This window comes from Anolis sagrei, chromosome 11 (genome assembly GCF_037176765.1).
Source record: "Anolis sagrei isolate rAnoSag1 chromosome 11, rAnoSag1.mat, whole genome shotgun sequence".
NCBI classification, from domain to species: Eukaryota; Metazoa; Chordata; class Lepidosauria; order Squamata; family Dactyloidae; genus Anolis; species Anolis sagrei.
In genome coordinates, this window is record NC_090031.1 from 18,526,067 (window position 1) to 18,550,000 (window position 23,934).

At 43.7% G+C, this 23,934-nt stretch overlaps 1 protein-coding gene across 1 annotated transcript in view; it reads left to right on the plus strand.

Annotated features, from left to right (window-relative positions):
* The first annotated feature begins 3,132 nt into the window (after positions 1 to 3,132).
* The window catches only part of GFI1B (growth factor independent 1B transcriptional repressor), a 28,117-nt gene continuing 7,315 nt past the window's right edge, over positions 3,133 to 23,934 (plus strand). Inside the window, exons 1-5 of the mRNA XM_060757127.2 lie at positions 3,133 to 3,219; positions 8,114 to 8,196; positions 12,915 to 13,025; positions 13,124 to 13,332; positions 22,219 to 22,356. Coding sequence (XP_060613110.2) covers positions 8,115 to 8,196; positions 12,915 to 13,025; positions 13,124 to 13,332; positions 22,219 to 22,356 — 540 coding nt within the window. The 5' untranslated portion in view covers positions 3,133 to 3,219; position 8,114. The remainder of the gene's footprint in view (positions 3,220 to 8,113; positions 8,197 to 12,914; positions 13,026 to 13,123; positions 13,333 to 22,218; positions 22,357 to 23,934) is intronic.

Here is a 23,934-nt window from a genome sequence, read left to right on the forward strand (position 1 = left end):
TTCATCCACTTCCTTTATTATTAATATTAATAATATAATATTAATAATAATAATGATATATTATATTATTATTTTACTGACACAAAACCACAGTATGCCACAGCACACAAGATCTATATGCTGGATTTTGTATCATAAAATCACAAGTCAAACCCTTCCCAAGCGTCTAGGACTGTGTGATGTATTTTCGAACGACGCGTGCAGATCCAGGTGGTCTTTTATTGATGTTGTTATTGTTGTTGTTGTTGTTGTTATTGTTGTTATTTCTTGCCAGACACTCTTTGCAAAGGTCAGGGGAGGTGAAAGGTCTCTATAGGAGCCTTATAGAGTTTGATTTTTGAGTTTCCAATAAGGCTGGGCTATTCTCTCCTTCATTGAATGCGCTCCCTTGTCCCACCTCGCAGGGCTGTTGAGAGGATAAAGCAAGGACAAACAAATATTTCTGGTAGACACTGATTATCTAGATCTGGCACAGTCTGGCTTTAGACCGGAACATGGAACGGAAACAGCCTTGGTCGTCTTGGTACAGCCTGTGTTAGACGGGGTTACGCTCCCCCTGAAGACGCAGGTTTGCAGCTTGGGAGTGATCCTGGACTCATCGCTGGATCCCCAGGTCTAGGCGGTGGCCGGGAGAGCTTTTGCACAATTAAAACTTGTGTGCCAGCTGCGCCCGTACCTTAGGAAGTCTGATCTGGCCACAGTGGTCCACGCTCTTGTTACATCCCGAATAGACTACTGCAATCAGGCCCGTAGCCAGGATTTCGATTCGGGGGGGGGGGGGGGGGCTGAGTTTTTTTCAGGGGGGATTTCAGGGGGGGGTGAGTTTCAGGGGGGGCTGAGTCTGAGTGAAAGAGGGTCTAGCCTAGCAAACCTTTTGTATCATTACCCGAATACCCCCATGCATATGGGATATATTGAGCATGGTGATCAGTTCATGATATGAATAAACATAACAGTTTAAATAATGCACCAGTAAGGCCTTTTCGCAAACCACTATGAGAATTTCGGGGGGGGGGGGGTGAAGCCCCTCAAGCCCCCCCCCCCCCCGGCTACATGCCTGACTGCAATGCACTCTACGTGGGGTTGCCCTTGAAGACTGTTCGGAAACTTCAACTGGTCCAGCGAGCGGCAGCTAGAGTACTCACCGGAGCGTCATACAGGGAGCACACCACCCCCCTGCTGTGTCAGCTCCACTGGCTGCCGGTCCAGTTCCGAGCACAATTCAAGGTGCTGGTTTTGACCTACAAAACCCTATACGGTTCTGGTCCAGCGTACCTGTCCGAACGCATCTCCCTCTACGTCCCACCTCGGAGTTTGAGATCATCTGGGGAGGCCCTGCTCTCAACCCCACCGCTATCACAAGTAAGGCTGGTGGGGACGAGGAGCAGGGCCTTCTCAGTGGTGGCCCCTCACCTGTGGAACTCACTCCCGGGGGAAATTAGGTCATCAGCATCCCTCTTCTCCTTCAGGAGGAAAGTAAAGATGTGGTTGTGGGACCAGGCCTTTGGGCAATCTGACAACTAGATAAGGACAATCAGACGATTGGACTGACAGGACTGACAAAGTGGAATTGGAAACTGGACTATGAGATGGTGAACGCTGACCGTTAATGAGGTGCAATTGGTTTTTAGTGGTTTTATCGGCTTTATTGGTTTTATTGTTATATGCAGAAACTGTTTCTTAACTGTTACTTGCTGCTAGATTTATTTATTTATTTATTTATTTGATGCATTTGTTAACCGCCATTCTCAGCCCTTTAGGGCGACTCATGGCGGTGTACAACACATATAAAAGGCAATTTACAAAAAGGCAATTACAAACAACATATTAACAATACAACAATTACAAAGTTACACTAAATAATCCGCTTCGTCTCATAGTAGAATCATAACCAATCTCATATTCCTTGTTCCATTCCAGTCATCTTTACCGCATTGTTATAGCACTTAATTAAATGCCTTCTCGAACAGCCATGTCTTAAGGCTTTTTCGGAAGGACATAAGAGAGGGCGCCTGTCTGATGTGTGCCGGGAGAGTGTTCCACAGCCGGGGGGCCACCACCGAGAAGGCCCTCTCTCTCGTCCCCGCCAGACGTGCCTGTGAGGCAGGCGGGATCGAGAGAAGGGCCTCCCCAGACGATCTCAAGGTCCTCGTGGGCTCGTAGGCCAAGATGCGGTCCGAAAGGTATTTTGGGCCGGAGCCGTTTAGGGCTTTGTAGGCCAACACCAACACCTTAAATTGGGCCCGGTAGCATATCGGCAGCCAGTGGAGCTGGGACAACAAGGGCGTTGTGTGCTCCCTGCATCCCGCTCCAGTTAGTAACATGGCTGCCGCACGCTGAACCAGCTGAAGCTTCCGGGCCGTCTTCAAGGGCAGCCCCACGTAGAGAGCGTTGCAGTAGTCAAGGTGGGATGTGACCAGAGCGTGTACCACCGTGGCCAAGTCAGACTTCCCGAGATACGGGTGCAGCTGGCGCACGAGCCTAAGCTGTGCAAATGCTCCCCTGGTCACCGCTGAAACCTGGAGATCCAGGCTCAACAATGAATCCGGGATCACACCCAAGCTGCGAACCTGCGCCTTCAAGGGGAGTGCGACCCCATCCAGCACAGGCTGTAACCCTATACCCCGTTCGGCCTTGCGACTGACCAGGAGTACCTCTGTCTTGTCTGGATTTAGTTTAGTTTAGTCTGGATTTAGATTGTTTTATACTACTGTTATGTGATGTCGGCATCGAATTGTGCCTTTGTAAGCCGCCCTGAGTCCCCTCCAGGGTGAGAAGGGCAGGGTAGAAGTAACTGAAATAAATAAATAAATAAATAAATATGTAACCTAATAGGGACGCCACTATTTTCCGCTTCTCGGGTGAAGGCCTTTGGGTGCAAAACACTTTTATTTATCTCAACAGAACAGAATTCGTGGGGACAGAAAGGAGGAAAAAAGCTGCCAACTGCAGTTGAGCCACAAGAAGAAGAAGTCGTGTTCTCTCCAAGTTTTCAAAGTCTGGAAGGTTTTGATAAGCAAATACAGGCTGGGCTTTGGGCTTCCTCATTGGCTCTTCTTTTGGCCACCAGATTTGGACACCAATATAATCTGATTGAAAAATCAGGGAGGGGAATGGAGCAAAGGGAGGAAAGAAAGAAAGAGAGAACGAGAGAAAGAAAGAAAGAAAGAAAGAAAGAAAGAGAGGAGGCTGCCATTCGTCCAGCACTTCGTGAAACAGGTGAGGAGGAGGAGGAGGAGCCATCCCATAATAAGCAGTCCACTATAGGTTATCATTTGCCAAGTAAATATATACACTATACAAATATAGTAAATAAATAAATAAAGTTATCATTAGAGCTTATCACGTCATGATGATGATGATGATGATTGTGGTGGTAATAATAATAACAACAATTGTTAATGTTTAATTCCATTTTAACGTCAGGTTTTTGTGTCGTACCTATATATTGATTGATTTTATTGATATGTATTTTATTATACATAAATTGTATTATTTTATGTATATATTTTATTATACATAAATTGCATTTTTATATTTACTTTGATATTTATGTATTTTATGATTTTATTGTGCATAAATTGTATTATTTACTTATATATTGATTGATTTTATTGATATATATATATATATTTATACATAAATTGTATTATTTTATGTATATATTTTATTATACATAAATTGCATTACTTCTATACTTACTTCAATATTTATGTATTTTATTGATATTTTATTGTGCATAAATCGTATTATTTACATATTTACTTATATATTGATTGATTTTATTGATGTGTATTTTATTACATATAAATTGTATTATTTTATTTATATATTTCATTATACATAAATTGCATTACTTCTATATTTACTTAGATATGTATTTTATTGATATTTTATTGTGCATAAATTGTATTATTTACATATTTACTTATATATTGATTGATTTTATTGATATGTATTTTATTACGTATAAATTGTATTATTTTATTTATATATTTTATTATACATAAATTGCATTACTTCTATACCTACTTCGATATTTATGTATTTTATTGATATTTTATTGTGCATAAATTGTATTATTTACATATTTACTTATATATTGATTGATTTTATTGATGTGTATTTTTTACATATATTTTTACATATATTTGTATTATTTTATTTATATATTTCATTATACATAAATTGCATTACTTCTATATTTACTTCTATATTGATGTATTTTATTGATATTTTATTGTGCATAAATCGTATTATTTACATATTTACTTATATATTGATTGATTTTATTGATATGTATTTTATTACGTATAAATTGTATTATTTTATGTATATATTTTATTATACATAAATTGCATTACTTCTATATTTACTTAGATATGTATTTTATTGATATTTTATTGTGCATAAATCGTATTATTTACATATTTACTTATATATTGATTGATTTTATTCATATGTATTTTATTACATATAAATTGTATTATATGATATGTATTTTATTGATATGTATTTTATTACATATAAATTGTATTATTTTATTTATATATTTCATTATACATAAATTGCATTACTTCTATACTTACTTCGATATTTATGTATTTTATTGATATTTTATTGTGCATAAATTGTATTATTTACATATTTACTTATATATTGATTGATTTTATTCATATGTATTTTATTATACATACATTGTATTATTTTATTTACATATTTAAATTGCATTATTTCTATGTTTACTTTGATATTTATGTATTTTATTGATATTGATAACGGCGCTCCATGCAGTCATGCCAGCCACATGACCTTGGAGGTGTCTATGGACAATGCCGGCTCTTCGGCTTAGAAATGGAAATGAGCACCACACCCCAGAGTCAGACATGACTGGACTTGATGTCAGGGGACAACCTTTACCTTTTTATTGATATTTTATTGTGCATAAATTGTATTATTTACTCATATATTGATTGATTTTATTGATATATATTTTATTATACATAAATTATTTTATTTATATATTTATACATTTGCTTATATTGATAGTTTTTTTTATGATATATCAATTTTATTCCTGCATTTATATATTTACTGAGACCCTTTGGAGTCTCTTCTGACAGTATGATAGATCATTTTATAAAATATAGTGTATTCTATGCTGCAAAATGAATACACTTTAATGCTTTAGAGTCGTGGGGATTGTAGTTTTGCAAGGCCATGCTTATGATAAAGCATGGCCTTGTAAAACTACAATCCCCACGACTCCATAACATTGAACCCAGGCAATTAAAGTGCATTCATTCTGCAGCAGAAATGCATCGCAAGGTTTTCTCTTTCTATTATTTTTGGTGCAATAACACTTTTGTTATTGCGCATTCCATTTGGTAGCAAATCCTTCTTTTGACCATTGAGTTGCGCATGGGATTCAGTGCAGAGGTTCAGTTCCTTGTGGTCAGATGACATGTTTCCCAGGGGCCAGAATTTGCTTTTGACCGTTACCTGTTGTTGTTGTTGAGGGGAAATGCAAAGGAGGATGCAAATGGGTCCCTTCGTGGTCGCCTTCCAGCACATGGTGCAAGCAGAGGCCTTTTGCCAGAGAAAGACGCCCATTGCTGCTCACACTGAAACCAAAGGGAAACACCATTTGAAATCTCAAAATATAACAACCTCAAAATAAAATTAAATAGGTTCTTGTGGGTTTTTTTCGGGCTATAGGGCCATGTTCTAGAGGCATTTCTCCTGACGTTTCGCCTGCATCTATGGCAAGCATCCTCAGAGGTGAGGTCTGTTGGAAATAGGACAATGGGTTTATATATCTGTGGAATGGCACAGCTTAACACCTCTCAGCAGGAGATTTTTCCCAGGCTCAGGCAGGCCTTCAAATGCTAATGAAGGTGATCAGCTGAAACATTCACACCTAACTGCAGCAGGGAAGAGCTCCTTGCCCCACCCCAGTCATTCCACAGATATAAACCCATTTTTCCTACTTCCAACAGACCTCACACCTCTGAGGATGCTTGCCATAGATGCAGGCGAAACGTCAGGAGAAATGCCTCTAGAACATGGCCCTATAGCCCGAAAAAACCCACAAGAACCTAGTGATTCCAGCCATGAAAGCCTTCGACAATACATAAAATTAAATAATAATAATAATAATAATAATTACTATGCTTTTTCTCTCCAAGGTAGAGACAGAAAGCTGCTTATATTAAAACAGAATTAAATTATTATTATTATTATTATTATTATTATTATTATTATTATTACTCTGCTTTTTCTCTCCAAGAAAGAGACTTATATTAGAATTTATTATTATTATTATTATTATTATTGTTATTATTTATACTCGGCTTACAATAAAACCAAATGAACCTACAATTTGAATTTCAAAATATACCAACATTAAAATAGAACTAAATATTAAGTATTATTATTATTATTATTATTATTATTTATACTCTGCTTTCTCTCTCCAAAAAGAGAGTCAATGCAGTTCATGATGACGTAATGAAATAATTGTTATTATCATTATTATTATTATTATTATTATTATTATTATATGATGTCAGTTTCACTGAAAACCACTTTGAGTTTTGGAGAGAAAAACTAATATAAATAACAATACTAACTATATTAAGTATACTAACTATGTCACAAAATTTAAAAAAATGTGACATAGTTAGTCACAAATGTGTAAGTAGTTCCTATATAATTGTGAGGTCCTTATGCTGTAAGTCGTTGTTCAACTCCAGAAACTTTGTTTTTGTGGCCTCAAACCGGTTGAGACTCGATGATGACATATTCATTGAGAAACCAGAGCAAAATCCACTGTGGCAGGATGATGTCCCTCCCGCAAAGACAAAGCTTGGGCAGTTTAATAAACTTTCCCCATGTTTTGATGATAGGAAATTACATTTATCACCCAGGAACAAAAATCATACTGTTACCGAGTGTTGTGGGTTGGTTTAGTGGGCCAGGGTGTTGCAGAGAGGACTGAGGGCAACGATGACATGGGTATGCAGACAGAGGTAGCCCTAGGTAATTTTCAATGGTAAGCAAACAGTATTTTGCCCCCCCCCCCCCCAACCAATCATTGATATATATTTTCTGTTTGTTATGGGAGTTCTGTGTGCCATATTTGGTTCAATTCCATCATTGGTGGAGTTCAGAATGCTCTTTGATTGTAGGTGAACTATACATCCCAGTAACTATACTTGCAGCACTTGCTCCCTTGCCTGGCCCGCTTTGGGTCCGGAGGCGTGCCTGAAGACCCCGGTGTGTGCACCAAAAGTCACCTCTTCTCCTGACTTTCTCCTCAGCCATTGGGACCAAGAGAGAGAGAGAGAGAGGTGGAGATGCCCACCTTTCCTGAAAGTAGGCGCAAAAACAAAGGAGGGAGCAAAGGTGGGAGATACCTCCAGCCAGAGAGGCTCTCTCTCTCTCTCTCTCTCTCTCTCTCTCTCCCTTGGTCCCAATGGCTGAAGAGAAAGTCAGGAGAAGAGGCAACTTTTGGTGCACACACTGGGGTCTTCAGACATGCCTCCAGACCCGTAGCGGGCCAGGCGCGGCGGCTCCGCCCCTTGGCCCACCCGCGGATTGGAGAGAGGAGAGGAGGCAGGTGAAGTGCTGGGGGATCGGGAAAGGGAGCCGATCATGGGGAAGGGATCGAACGCGAACGATTGAGCACCGGCTCTGCTCGCGCACCCGGTGGCCAGGTGGAGCAGGAACGAGAGGGGCTAGGTGAGGCTCAAGGGCCCGGCCCCTTTGGGAAGAGGATCGCCCGGCAGCGAGGCAAGAAAGCCGAGGTTCCCCCCGAACTGCTAGGGCTGTTGTGAGCTGAGGGGTCGCTCCTCAAGTGGCGGTCGAGGGGCATTTACAGAGGCGCCTCTGTGCCCCTGGCAAAAAAAAGTGTTCTGCGTCCGCTTACTTTGCGTAATGGACGAGCCGCCCCTGTATGCAGATGATTCCTGGATTGATTTAGCAGTCGGCATATCAAAAATGCTTCCTGGCCAAGATGGTAAGGAGGTCAGACTAGATAGCCTTTGGTGCCCCCCTCCTTCTCTGAGGCCAGTGTCCCCTTCCTTCTTTACCTCCCTTTATTATTTTATAGAATGCCACGCTCCTTCCTGGTGCGGAGCAAGAGGAGAAGCAGGTGGGACCCTCCACCGGACACAGTGGGACCCCCACCCCAAGGTATATATACTGGTTTTAGAGGGCCTTATCGTCTTAAATTGTTTATTTATTTCTGTTTACATTATTGTGCTATTTTGTTTTTATTGATTGACAATAATAATAATAATAATAATAATAATAATAATAATAATAATAATAATAAAAAATCACACAGTCCTGGACGCTTGGGAAGTATTCGACTTGTGATTTTGTGATACGAAATCCAGCATATAGATCTCGTTTCCTGTAACATACTGTGGTTTTGTGTCAGTAAAATAATAATAATAATAATAATAATAATAATAATAATAGCAGAGGCTGGATGACAATCTGTTGGGAGGGCTTGGATTGTGTCTCCCTTTATGGCAGAAGGAGGCTGGGCTGGATGAACTTTGGGAGTCCCGTCCAACTTGAGGCTTCTTTGTTAATACACCGTTAAGTGTGATTCTGCTCGGCATCTTGTGAACTTGCGTGGGAAGAAGGTCTGTTATCAGGTGTCAACACTCATAACGAGCCTATGGAAATCCTGCTTTGGGGAAGGCTGGGCGCCTGGGCGTCATTTGCTTCTGCTTTGCATGCCTTCTAGGGAATCTGAGATGTCATAATCTGTTCCCAAACATACGGGCTCACATCACCTTCGGGGGGGATTCGAGGTCATCTAGACATCGCTCTATACCAGTTTCAAATTACTGCACCAAGTCATTGTTTATATCTTTGGTGGCATGGAGAGAAGGGCCTGAGGCCATTAGGAGCGGGGAAGACATGAAATGTATTATTATTATTACAATGATATTATAATATATTATTTTTGTATTATAGTATTGTTATATTATTTTAATATAAAAACGTAATCTTATTTTTATATTATTATACTATATCATTATATATTATTATAGTATATTATTTTTATTATTATGTCAGTATTACTATGTTACATTGCATTATAATTAAGTTGTTATTGTTATATTATAATTTTATTATGATTATTATTTGTATATTATTGTAATATATTATTATATTTATTATTGCTATATTGCATTATATTATTCTTATAATAATAATAATAATAATAATAATAACAATATAAGATGGATGGCATCCTTGAAGTGACTGGACTGACCTTGAAGGAGCTGGGGGTGGTGACGGCCGACAGGGAGCTCTGGCGTGGGCTGGTCCATGAGGTCACGAAGAGTCGGAGACGACTGAACGAATAAACAACAACATTCTTATTTTTATATTATTATAATATATCATTATAATATTATTATAATATTATTATTATATATTTTTATTATTATCTCAGTATTACTATATTACATTATATTATAATTGTTATTGTTATATCTTATTATAATTATTATTTGTATATTATTGTAATATTATATTATATTATATTATTAACAATATATTGCATTATGTTATTCTTATTTTATATTATTATGCGAAGGACCTGATCAATGCAGTTGAAGTGGTTGGATCCTTAGGGGCAAGTGACCCTTAGGGGCAAGTGTCCTGCAATTTAAGGTACAAAGGAAGGCCAAAACTAAGGCAAGTCAAACCTGCATTTTGGATTTTCAGAGCTGACTTCTGAAAAATGAAGGAAATACTGAGCAGCATTCCGTGGACACAGGGAGTTATGGATGGATGGGAGTTTTTCAAGAGTGAAATACTCAAGGCATAATTGCAAAACAGTGCCAACAAAGAGAAAAAATAGGACAAGTGCAACGAAGCCAGAATGGATGTCCAAATAATTTCTAACTGTGCTAAGATTCAAAAGAGACATGCACAAGAAGTGGAAAAAGGGAGAAATCACCAAAGAAGAATTCAAACAAATAGCCAACTCCTATAGTGAAAAGATTCGCAAGGCTAAAGCGAATGGATGATCTGCGCCGGGAGCTAGACAGGGGGAGTGTGTCCCTGTTGGTGCTCCTGGATCTCTCAGCGGCCTTCGATACCGTCGACCATGGTATCCTTCTGGGGCGCCTTGCGGAAATGGGTCTTGGGGGCATTGCTTTGCAGTGGCTCCAGTCATTTCTGGAGGGCCGCACCCAGAAGGTGCTATTGGGGGACTCCTGTTCCGCACCACAACCTTTGACTTGTGGGGTGCCACAGGGTTCCATACTGTCCCCCATGTTGTTTAATATCTACATGAAGCCGTTGGGTGAGATCATCCGGAGTTTCGGGGTGCGGTGTCATCTGTACGCAGATGATGTCCAACTCTGTCACTCCTTCCCACCTGCTACTAAGGAGGCTGTCGAGGTCCTGAACCGGTGCCTGGCCGCTGTAATGGTCTGGATGAGGGCGAACAAACTGAAACTAAATCCAGACAAGACAGAGGTACTCCTGGTCAGTCGCAAGGCCGAACGGGGTATAGGGTTACAGCCTGTGCTGGACGGGGTCGCACTCCCCTTGAAGGCGCAGGTTCCCAGCTTGGGTGTGACCCTGGACTCATCGTTGAGCCTGGACCCCCAGGTTTCAGCGGTGACCAGGGGAGCATTTGCACAGCTCAGGCTCGTGCGCCAGCTGCGCCCGTATCTCGGGAAGTCTGACTTGGCCACGGTGGTACACGCTCTTGTCACATCCCGCCTGGACTACTGCAACGCGCTCTACGTGGGGCTGCCCTTGAAGACGGCCCGGAAGCTTCAGCTGGTTCAGCGTGCGGCAGCCATGCTACTAACTGGAGCGGGTGGCAGGGAACACACAACGCCCTTGTTGTCCCAGCTCCACTGGCTGCCGATTTGCTACCGGACCCAATTCAAGGTGCTGGTTTTGGCCTACAAAGCCCTAAACGGTTCCGGCCCAAAATACCTTTCCGACCGCATCTCGGCCTATGAGCCCACGAGGACTTTGAGATCGTCTGGGGAGGCCCTTCTCTCGGTCCCGCCTGCCTCACAGGCACGGCTGGCGGGGACGAGGGAGAGGGCCTTCTCGGTGGTGGCCCCCCGGCTGTGGAACACTCTCCCGGCACACATCAGACAGGCGCCCTCCCTCATGTCCTTTCGAAAAAGCCTTAAGACATGGCTTTTCGAGAGGGCATTTAATTAAGTGCTAATAATACGGTTATGAGAACTGGAATGGAACTGGAATGAGACTGGCTATGATTCCACTAAGAGACAAAGCGGATTTTTAGTGTAGTTTGTAGTTGTTGTATAGTCTATATGTTGTCGAAACTGGCTTTTTGTAATTGTTTTTTATGTGTACTGTACACCGCCATGAGTCGCCCTTATGGGCTGAGAATGGCGGTCAATAAGTGCATCAAATAAATAAAGCCCAAAACGAGCTCAGTCTTCCCAGGGACATTAAAAACAATAAAAAGGGCTTCTTTTCTTACGTCAGTAGAAAAAGGAAGAACAAGGAGGCGATAGGGCCTCTTCGAGGAGAATATGGGGCAATGCTGACAGGGGACAGGGAAAAGGCAGAACTACTTAATGCCTTCTTTGCCTTGGTCTTCTCACAAAAAGAAAGTCATCTTCAACCTCAGCAAGACGGAGTGGATGAGGGATTAGAGGACATTAAACCCCAAATTGGGAAACAAGTCATCCGGGAATACCTGGCCGCTCTAAACGACTTCAAGTCCCCAGGGCCAGATCAACTACACCCAAGAGTATTGAAGGAACTAGTGGAAGTAATCTCAGAACAATTGGCAATCATTTTTGAGAGTTCTTGGACAATGGGAGAAGTTCCAGCAGATTGGAGGAGGGCCAATGTGGTCCCAATCTTCAAGAAGGGAAAAAAGGATGACCCAAACAACTACCGTCCGGTCAGCCTCACGTCGATACCAGGCAAGATTCTGGAAAAGATCGTTAAGGAAGTGGTCTGCCAACACTTAGAAACAAATGTGGTCATCGCTAATAGTCAACATGGATTTATCAAAAACAAGTCATGCCAGACTAATCTGATCTCTTTTCTCGATAGAGTTACAAGCTGGGTAGATGCGGGGAATGCCGTGGATGGAGTGTACCTGGATTTCAGTAAGGCCTTCGACAAGGTCCCCCATGACCTTCTGGCAAGGAAACTAGTCCAATGTGGGCTAGGCAAAACTACGGTGAGATGGATCTGTAACTGGTTAAGCGGACGAACCCAGAGGGTGCTCACCAATGCTGCCTCTTCATCCTGGAAAGAAGTGACAAGTGGAGTGCCATCAGCAGGGTTCCGTCCTGGGCCTGGTCCTGTTTAACATCTTTATGAATGACTTGGACGAAGGCTTAGAAGGCATGATCATCAAATTCCTGACTGTGAGAGCTATTCAACAGTGGAACTCTCTGCCCTGGAGTGTGGTGGAGGCTCCTTCTTTGGAGGCTTTTAAACAGAGCTGGATGGCCATCTGTTGGGGGTGCTTTGGATGCGATTTTCCTGTTTCTTGGCAGAATGGGGTTGGACTGGATGGCCCACCAGGTCTCTTCCAACTCTAGGATTCTATGATTCTATTATAAAATATATCAAAAGATATAATAATATATAATGAATTATTATTATTATTATCATCATTATTATTATTATATCTTCTGATTATGTCACTATTACTATATTGTATTATTAAATCATATAATAATTAAGTTGTTATATTATTATATTATTATTGTTATATTATTATGATTTGTATATTATTGTAATATATTATTATATTATAGATATTCTATCATTATTACTATATTGCATTATATTATTCTTATTAATAATTGTAATAATATATTATATGGTGTTTTATGTTATATATTATATATTATTATTCTTCCTAGGCATGGCCCAGCTGCTGCCAAGCCCACCTGCGGAAGCAGAGGCGGAGAGCGCCAATGTCCAGCCCCAGACCATCAGCATCAGCAGCCCTGCCAATGGGACTCGGACGCCAGGTCAGAGATCATGCCCAGGCTTTTGGGTGGTCCGGCCAAGGCATTGGCCCCCCAGGGCAGTGGCACAGTGTGAATGTCCCCTTCCTTTCCCTCTACAGAGTGCAGCAGCACAATCAGCAGCCAGGACCTCTGCAGGGAGGGCTTCTCGGGGCCCGGCCTGGCCTTTGGCTTCCGCCCGGGGCCGCCCTCCTTCCACCTCTTTGGGGGGCCTCTGCCATTGCCACTGATGGAGCCCCACCCGCTAGACTACAGCCTGCGCTTCCCCCCAGAAGTGGGAGGGGCCTTCCACTGCCTTGCCTGCAACAAGGTACGCTCAGCGGGTGGGAGGGGCGCCCAAAGGGCATCCAGTCCAACCGCTCTATGTATATGTCTATAGCTATCATAGGATTCTAGAGTTGGGTGAGGAACCCAAAGTCCAACCCCTCTATGCCTGTATCATCAATGTCTATAACTATACCTATATCTAACTATACCGTCTATGTTTATGGATATATCAATAGCTATAGCTATGCCTGTCATAGGATCCTAGAGCTGAAGGGGCACCCAAAGGGCATCCAGTCCAACCTCTGTATGTATATATCTATTATTGGATCCTAGTTGGGAGGGGTGCTCAAAGGCCATCTAGTCCAACCTCTCTATGTATATATCTTTTCTGGGATCCTAGTTGGATGGGGCACCCATCCAGTCCAACCTCCTCTAGGTCTATTTTTATCTATATCTATCACAGGATCCTAGAGTTAGCAGGGGCACCCAAAGGCCATCCAGTCCAACTTCTCTATGTATATATCTATTCTGGGATCTTAGTTGGGTGGGGTATCCAAAGGCCGTCCGGTCCAGTCCAGCCTTCTCTAGGTTTATATCTATCATAGGATCATAAAGTAGGAAGGGGTACCCAAAGGCCATCCAGTCCAACCCTCTCTATGTAAATATCTATTCTGAGATCCTAGTTGGAAGGAGCACCCAAAGGCCATCCAGTCCAACCCTCTCTATGTAAATATCTATTCTGAGATCCTAGTTGGAAGGGGCACCCAAAGGTCATCCAGTCCAACCTCTCTATGTATATATCTATTCTGAGATGCTAGTTGGGAGGGGTGCTCAAAGGCCATCCAGTCCAACCTCCTCTAGGTCTATTTTTATCTATATCTATCACAGGATCCTAGAGTTAGGAGGGGCACCCAAAGGCCATCCAGTCCAACCCTCTCTATGTAAATATCTATTCTGAGATCCTAGTTGGAAGGGGCACCCAAAGGTCATCCAGTCCAACCTCTCTATGTATATATCTATTCTGAGATGCTAGTTGGGAGGGGTGCTCAAAGGCCATCCAGTCCAACCTCCTCTAGGTCTATTTTTATCTATATCTATCACAGGATCCTAGAGTTAGCAGGGGCACCCAAAGGCCATCCAGTCCAACTTCTCTATGTATATATCTATTCTGGGATCTTAGTTGGGTGGGGTATCCAAAGGCCATCCGGTCCAGTCCAGCCTTCTCTAGGTTTATATCTATCATAGGATCATAAAGTAGGAAGGGGTACCCAAAGGCCATCCAGTCCAACCCTCTCTATGTAAATATCTATTCTGAGATCCTAGTTGGAAGGAGCACCCAAAGGCCATCCAGTCCAACCCTCTCTATGTAAATATCTATTCTGAGATCCTAGTTGGAAGGGGCACCCAAAGGTCATCCAGTCCAACCTCTCTATGTATATATCTATTCTGAGATGCTAGTTGGGAGGGGTGCTCAAAGGCCATCCAGTCCAACCTCCTCTAGGTCTATTTTTATCTATATCTATCACAGGATCCTAGAGTTAGGAGGGGCACCCAAAGGCCATCCAGTCCAACCTTTTCTACGTATATGTCTATATAGCTATTTATATTTCTATATCTATCAAGGGATCCTAGAGTTGGGAGGGGCACCCAAAGGCCATCCAGCACAACTCCTCTATATCTATATCTGTATCTATATCTATCGTAGGATCCTAGAGTCAGAAGGGGCACCCAAAGGGCATCCAGTCTGAACCCTTCTATGTCTATCATAGAATCATAGAATCATAGAATCAAAGAGTTGGAAGAGACCTCATGGGCCATCCAGTCCAACCCCCTCCCAAGAAGCAGGAATATTGCATTCAAATCACTCCTGACAGATGGCCATCCAGCCTCTGTTTAAAAGCTTCCAAAGAAGGAGCCTCCACCACACTCCGGGGCAGAGAGTTCCACTGCTGAACGGCTCTCACAGTCAGGAAATTCTTCCTCATGTTCAGATGGAATCTCCTCTCTTGTAGTTTGAAGCCATTGTTCCGCATCCTAGTCTCCAAGGAAGACTCCATATCTATATCTATGTCAATCATAGGATCCTGGAATTGGAAGGGGCACCCAAAGGGCATCAAATCCAACCCGTTCATCCAGGCAGGAAGATACAGTCAAAACGGCCCCAACAGATGGCCATGCAGCCTCTGTTTAAAACCCCCTAGAAAGGTTTAATCACTATAGAAGTGAGTGCTGGTGATGTTCGAGTGTCAAGACTGTCATACCATTTATAATGTGCACAATTTGCAGAGTCAGTGGCCGTCATTACCACAAAAATGGATAAGGTTTCTAATTAAGGAAAGAGAATGTGTTGACCATGATATTTGTGATGAACCCCATGGAGCGGCTCAAGGGGAAACTGCACAGAAGTCAAGGGTAGCATTCAAGACCTCATTTGTAAAGACTATATATAAAAAAATAGAATATACAATATAATATAATAAATATAATAGAAATATAATGCATAATACACAATTAAATATAATGAATATATAATGTGAAATAATATAATAAATAATATAATATAATATGAAATAATTTAATTAATAAATATTAGAATATAATATAACATAATTAAATATAAGAAATATAAATATATAATATGGAATAATATAACTATGTGTTGCTTTATAATATATTATATTATATAATACATTGAATAAAATATATAATTCAATAGAATAAATATATGTGAAATAATATAATAAATAATTAATATATAATTCAATAGAATAAATATATAACAAAATAATCTTATAAATATGTGTTGTATTGTTTTATATAATACTAGCTGCCCTCTGCCACACGTTGCTGTGGCCCATTCTCATGGTCATGGGGGTTGTGTGTGGGAGGTTTGGCCCAATTCTATCATTGGTGGGGTTCAGAATGCTCTGTGACTGTAGGTGAACTACAAATCCCAGCAACTACAACTCCCAAATGTCAAGATTCTATTTTCCCCAAACTCCACCATTGTTCGCATTTGGGCATATTGAGTATTTGTGCCAGGTTTGGTTCAGATCCATCATTGTTTGAGTCCAAAGTGCTCTCTGGATGGAGGTGAACTACAACTCCAAAAGTCAAGGCCAATGCCCACCAAACCCTTCCAGTATTTTCTGTTGCTCATGGGAGAACTGTGTACCAGGTTTGGTTCAATTCCATCGTTGGTGGAGTTCAGAATGCTCTTTGATTGTAGGTGAACTACAAATCCCAGCAACTACAACTCCCAAATGTCAAGATTCTATTTTCCCCAAACTCCACCAGTGTTCACATTTGGGCATATTGAGTATTCATTGTAGAGTTTGGTCCAGATCCATCATTGTTTGAGTCCACAGTGCTTTCTGGATGTAGGTGAACTACAACTCCCAAACTCAAGGTCAATGCTCACCAAACCCTTCCAATATTTTCTGTTGGTCATGGGAGAACTTTGTGCCAAGTTTGGTTCATTTCCATCATTGATGGAGTTCAGAATGCTCTTTGATTGTTGGTGAACAATAAATCCCAGCAACTACAACTCCCAAATGACAAAACCACAATGTTTTGAGTGATGGTCACTCCTTGTGTTGTGAGACGCTTTGTTGCCAAATTTGGTGTGATATCGTTCATTGGTTGTTTTGTTTTTAAGGTACTCATTATGCACAGAGCATTTATATATATATAGATTATTATTAATACATTGAATATAATATATAATTCAATAGAATAAATATATAATAGGAAATAATATAATAAATAATATATTGTCATTAAATAGAATAAATATATAATATGAAATAATATAATAAATATGTGTTGTATTGTTTTATAATATGTTATATAATTAATTGAATGTAATATATAATAAAATAAAATAAATATAAACATATAATTGAAATAATATAATAAATATATATTGCATAATGTATATATATAATAAAAAGAATATATGTAATATTATAATATCTACTACACTATTATATTTATTATAATATATTTATTATATTATTTTATATACATGTTCATTATATTGAACTATAGTAAATATATTATAATATAATAAATAGAATATATAGAATATATATTATTTTTTTATATTTTTATTATTTTATCATGGTTTAATACATTTGTTATACATTGTTTTACAGCAGATACATATTATTAAATACAACCTAACATACTTTTGGCATCTAGTGTTATTTTTCTGCTTATACATATTTTCAGTCCCTCACCGCTGTGCTCCCCTCCCCACTCTCAAGCCACAGCTTTTACATTTCATCGGTCCAAAATTTCAATTCTTCTTGTGGCGGTAACTTTCCTTCTTTATTTTTAAATCCTTTTCCAATATTTTTTCTCCATACATTATCAAAATCACTTTGTTTCCATATACTTCTTTTAACTTTTAAAATACATGTCAGCTTATCATTTATTGCCAATTTCCAAACTTCCTTATACCACTCCTCTATTTGTATATTTATTTCTCTTTTCCAGTTGCTTGCTATAAGCAGTCTTGCTATCTATATATATAAATCTGTTAGGTTGGTTCAACTGGACAGCAAAACTCCACAACTCCCCAACGAAACTTAACCAAACTTCCCATGCCCATAACACAACCAACAAGGTACAAACATATCTACTCAAAATGAAAAACAACACAACAACACACTCACAAAACGGCAAAACAACAAAACTCACAAACCCCCCAACGAAACTTAACCAAAATTCCCATGCCCATAACACAACCCACAAGGTACAAACATATCTACTCAAAATGAAAAACAACACAACAACACACTCACAAAACGGCAAAACAACTGAGCATGCGCATTGGTGCCCAGCCGCAAGTTCCCTGGCGCTCCCTCTGCAGAAGCCATGCCCACTCCAAGCCCCGCCGCGCCGCTTCCTGCACACACACACCCCCTGCCGCACGCACACACATAACCCCACGCTCCATCACTCCCCCCGCCACCGCACACACACACGCAACCCCACGCTCCATCACTCCCCCCGCCACCGCACACACACGCAACCCCACGCTCCATCACTCCCCCCGCCGCCACACACACACAATCCCACGCTCCATCACCCCCCCGCCGCTGCACACACACACGCAACCCCAGGCTCCATCACTCCCTCCGCTGCCACACACACGCAACCTCACTCCCCCCGCCGCCGCACACACACACGCAACCCCACGCTCCATCACTCCCCCCGCCGCCGCACACACACACGCAACCCCACGCTCCATCACTCCCTCGCCGCCACACACACACACACGCAACCCCACTCCCCCGCCGCTGCACACACACACACACGCAACCCCACTCCCCCCACTGCCGCACACACACACGCAACCCCAGGCTCCATCATTCCCCCGCCGCCGCACACACACACGCAACCCCACGCTCCATCACTCCCCCCGCCGCCACACACACACAACCCCACGCTCCATCACCCCCCCCCCCCGCCGCCGCACACACACACGCAACGCCAGGCTCCATCATTCCCCCCGCTGCCGCACACACACACGCAACCCCACGCTCCATCACTCCCTCCGCCGCCATACACACGCAACCTCACTCCCCCCGCCGCCGCACACACACACGCAACCCCACGCTCCATCACTCCCCCGCCGCCACACACACACACGCAACCCCACTCCCCCGCCGCCGCACACACACACACACGCAACCCTACTCCCCCCACCGCCGCACACACACACGCAACCCCAGGCTCCATCATTCCCCCGCCGCCGCACACACACACACGCAACCCCATGCTCCATCACTCCCCCCGCCGCCACACACACAGAACCCCACGCTCCATCACCCCCCCGCCGCCGCACACACACACGCAACCCCACGCTCCATCACTCCCTCCGCCGCCGCACACACGCAACCCCACTCGCCCGCCGCTGCACACACACACGCAACCCCATGCTCCATCACTCCCTTGCTGCCGCACACACACACGCAACCCCATGCTCCATCACTCCCCCGCCGCCACACACACACGCGCAACCCCACTCCCCCGCCGCCGCACACACACACACACGCAACCCCACTCCCCCCACCGCCGCACACACACACGCAACCCCAGGCTCCATCATTCCCCCGCCGCCGCACACACACACACGCAACCCCACGCTCCATCACTCCCCCCGCCGCCACACACACAGAACCCCACGCTCCATCACCCCCCCGCCGCCGCACACACACACGCAACCCCACGCTCCATCACTCCCTCCGCCGCCGCACACACGCAACCCCACTCCCTCCGCCGCCGCACACACACACGCAACCCCAGGCTCCATCATTCCCCCCGCCGCTGCACACACATAATAGTCCAGATATCTACCTCAACTTTGATAAGTTTTACTATAGGCCACAGCAACGCGTGGCAGGGCACAGCTAGTTGTTAATAAATTTGTTATCGCTTCTTTATCCTCTTTTTTCAATTGTTTATTATTATATAATGATAATAAAGCTATAAAGATAATAAAGATAAGCTATAATTATAATAAAGTTATACTAGGACTTCTATTTTAATATTCATTATATCTTCTATTTCTCTAAATACTTTCCCCCAAAATTATTTACATATTTACATTGCCACCACATAAACCCTTTTGCCTAGTTCCAACAGACCTCACTACCTCTGAGGATGCTTGCCACAGATGCAGGTGAAACGTCAGGAGAGAATGCCTCTAGACCATGGCCATATAGCCCGAAAAAAACCTACAACAACCCAGTGATTCCGGTCATGAAAGCCTTCGACAAAAGAATATATATTATAATATATAAGATAATAACAGTATTATAATATATTGATTATATTATGTTCATTATATTATTATTATATATTTATATTATATATTGAATTATAGTAAATACTAGCTGTACCCACCACGTGTTGCTGTGGCCAACCTTCCCTCCCTCTTTCTATCCTTTTTTCCTATCTTTCCTTCCCTCCTTCTTTCATTCCTTCCCTCTTTTTCTTTCTTTTTCTTTCCCTTCTTCTTCCTTCCTTCTCTACATGTTTCTTTTCTCACTTCTTTTGCTCTTTGGTTCCACCCTTCCTTGTCTCTTTCCTTCCTTCCCTCCCTCTTTCTGTCTTTCGTTCCTTCTCTCCTTCTTCCCCTCTTTCACTTTTTATTTCATTCTCTCCCTCCTCTCCTTCCTTCCTTCTCTACTTTTCTTTCTTTCCTTCTTTATCTCCTTCCCTCCTTCTTTCCCTCCTTCTCTCCTTCCTTCCTTCTCTACCCTCTTTCTCTCCCTCCTTCTCTCCCTCCTTCTCTCCTTCCTTCCTTCCTTCTCTACCCTTCTTTTTTTCTTCCTTCTCTCCTTCTTTCCCTGCTTTCCTCACACTTTCTATCCTTCCTTCTCTCCTTCCTTCCTTCTTTACCTTTCTTTCTTTCCTTCTTTCTCTCCTTCCCTCCTTCTTTCCCTTCTTCTCTCCCTCCTTCCTCTCCTTCCTTCCGTGGGGGGCGTGGGCGGGGGAAGAAGAAGGAGGGGGAGAAGGGATAGATTTGGACAGGGCGGGAAGGGGCGGGGTGGGGTTTGGAGGGGGTGTGGCTTCCTTGGAGGGGGCGTGAATGTGGGGGGGGGGGCGGGGGAGGGAGGGGGCGTGGTGTGATTGTGTGGGGCGGGGTGGGGGAGGGAGGGGGCGTGGCATGAACGTGTGGGGCGAGGTGGGGGAGGGAGGGGGCGTGGTGTGAATGTGGGGGCCGAGTTGGGGGAGGGAGGGAGGGGGCGTGGCGTGAACGTGGGGGGCAGGGCGGGGGAGGGAGGGGGCGTGGCATGGCGTGATCGTGTGGGGCGGGGAGGGAGGGGGTGTGGCGCGAACGTGGGGGCATGGCGGGGGAGGGAGGGGCGTGGCATGAACGTATGGGGCGGGGTGGGGGAGGGAGGGGGCATGGCGTGGCATGATCATGTGGGGCGGGGGAGAGAGGGGGTGTGGTGTGAACGTGGAGGCATGGCGGGGGGAGGGGGCGTGGCATGAATGTGGGGGGGCAGGGTGGGGGAGGGAGGGGGCGTGGCGTGGCGTGATCGTGTGGGGTGGGGGAGGGAGGGGGCGCAGCGTGAACGTGGGGGCATGGCGGGGGAGGGAGGGGGTGTGGCGTGAATGTGTGGGGTGGGGTGGGGGAGGGAGGGGGCGTGGCGTGGCGTGATCGTGTGGGGCAGGGGAGGGAAGGGGCATGGCGTGAACGTGGGGGCGTGGCGTGAACGTGGGGGGCGGGGTGGGGGAGGGGGCATGGCATGATCGTGTGGGGTGGGGGGGGGAGGGGGCGTGGCGTGAACGTGGGGGCGTGGCAGGGGAGGGAGGAGGCGTGGCGTGAACGTGTGGGGCGGGGCGGGGAGGGAGGATGGGGGCGTGGCTTGCGCGGAGGGTGCCTTGGCCAGCCGGCCATGTGCACGCACCGGGGACTTCCGGTGGGGCGCCACTGCGCATGCTCAGTTGTTTTGTCTAATTGTGAGTGTGTTTTAATGTTGTTTAGAATTTTGAATCGATTTGTGCATACCTTGTGGGTTGAGGTATGTGCATGGTAAATTTGGTAAATTTTCGTCGGGGTTTTTTTGAGTTTTGCTGTCCCGTTGGACGCCCTTACTCTTTTTATATATATAGATATTATAATTTAATACAATAATATATAATATAATAATATATAATATATTAAATTATAAATGTAATATGTAATAAATGGAGTATATAATAAAACAATATAATATAGTGTATGAAACTCCTCTAAGGGGTTGGTTCAACCTCTGCTCTGCAGGCAAGACCGAATCCCTGTGTCGCAAAAGAGGCCTTGCCTCCAAAGGTGTGCCACTTACATGAAGGGTGGGTGGCCAAGGGTAGAGTGTCCCCGTACCCACATTCAGGCCCCTTCTTTGTGTGTGTGTCTCTCTCTGTGTGGCAGGTCTTCTCCACAGCGCATGGGCTGGAGGTGCACGTGCGCAGGGCCCACAGCGGGACCCGTCCTTTTGCCTGCAGCACCTGCGGGAAGACCTTTGGCCATGCGGTCAGCCTCCAGCAGCACAACAGCGTCCACTCCCAGGTGCGTCCATCTGCGGAAAGGTCCTTTTCAGAGGAGGAAGGGCACTATCAGATCCCTCCTGACAGATGGCCGCCCAGCCATGGATATGATAGATGCGCAGTATTCTATAAAGGATCTATCATAGGTTCCTAGAATTGGAAGGGACCCAAAGAAGGTCATCCAGTCCATTCCAACCTCTTCCTGGCAGAAGGAAACCATTCGATCCCTCCCGACAGATGGCCAGTCACAGACATGATATAACTGAGAAAGATATATTATACTAGCTGTCCCCTGCCACGCGTTGCTGTGGCCCAGTCTGTTAATCTGGAAAATGGCCTTGGATGTCCTTAAGTATTTTCTGTTGGTCATGGGGGTTCTGTGTGGGAAGGTTGCCCCGATTCTGTCTCTTTGATTGTAGGTGAACTGTGAATCCCAGTGACTACAATTCCCAAATGTTAAGGTATATTTACCCCAAACTCCATCTGTGATCATATTTGGGCATATTGAGTGCTTGTGCCAAGTTTGGTCCAGATCCATCATTGTTTGAGTCCACAGTGCTCTCTGGATGTAGGTGAACTACAATTCCCAAACTCAAGGTCAATGCCCACCAAACCCTTCCAGTATTTTCTGTTGGTCATGGGAGTCCTGTGTGCCAAGTTTGGTTCAATTCCATCATTGATGGAGTTCAGAATGCTCTTTGAGTGTAGGTGAACTATAAATCCCAGCAACTACAACTCCCAAATGACAAAATCATAATTTTTTGAGTGATGGTCACTCCTTGTGTTGTGAGACATTTTGTTGCCAAATTTGGTGGGTATTGGCCTAGCGGTTCTTTTGTTTTTAAGCCACTCATTACGACATGAGCATTTTTATATATATAGATGTACATCCTAGAAGGCTCAAGTGGGGTGAGACTCCAAAGAAAGCCATCTAGTCCATTGCAACCTCTTCCAGGCAGAAGGAAACCATCCGATCCCTCCCGATAGATGGCCATCCATCCATGGACATGCTATAAATGAGAAAGATATATGATAAGAAGGCTTAAGTGGGATGAGACCCCAAAGAAGGCCATCTAGTCCACCCTCTTCTTTCTGCCAGGAGGAAGGAGTATATAATAAACTGAGCCCTCTTGACAGACAACCATCCTGCCTTGGATATGATTGATACATTTTCCATGCTAGGATCCTGTTATTCTAATAATAATAATAATAATGATAATAATAATAATAATAATAATAATAGATACTTGGGAAGTGTTCGACGTGTGATCCAATACAACAGCCAGCAGAGTGTCTGCTGTGGACTCATCTTGTTGTGTTTCAAATAATAATAATAATAATAATACCAACAACAACAATAAACAGGGGCTGGATGGCCATCTGTTGGGAGGGATTAGATTGGATTGGATGGCCTCAAGGGGTCCCTCCATACTCTATAATATCTCCTATTTTCCTTTATGGCTGGAGGGGGTCAGACTGGATGGCCTTGAGGGGTCCCTTCCCACTCTAGGGTCCTATTATTTTAACAGGTGGAAGACTGTGCTTTCCCTGCCTAATGGCAGAAATGGGGCTGGACTGGATGGCCTTTGGGGGCCCCTTT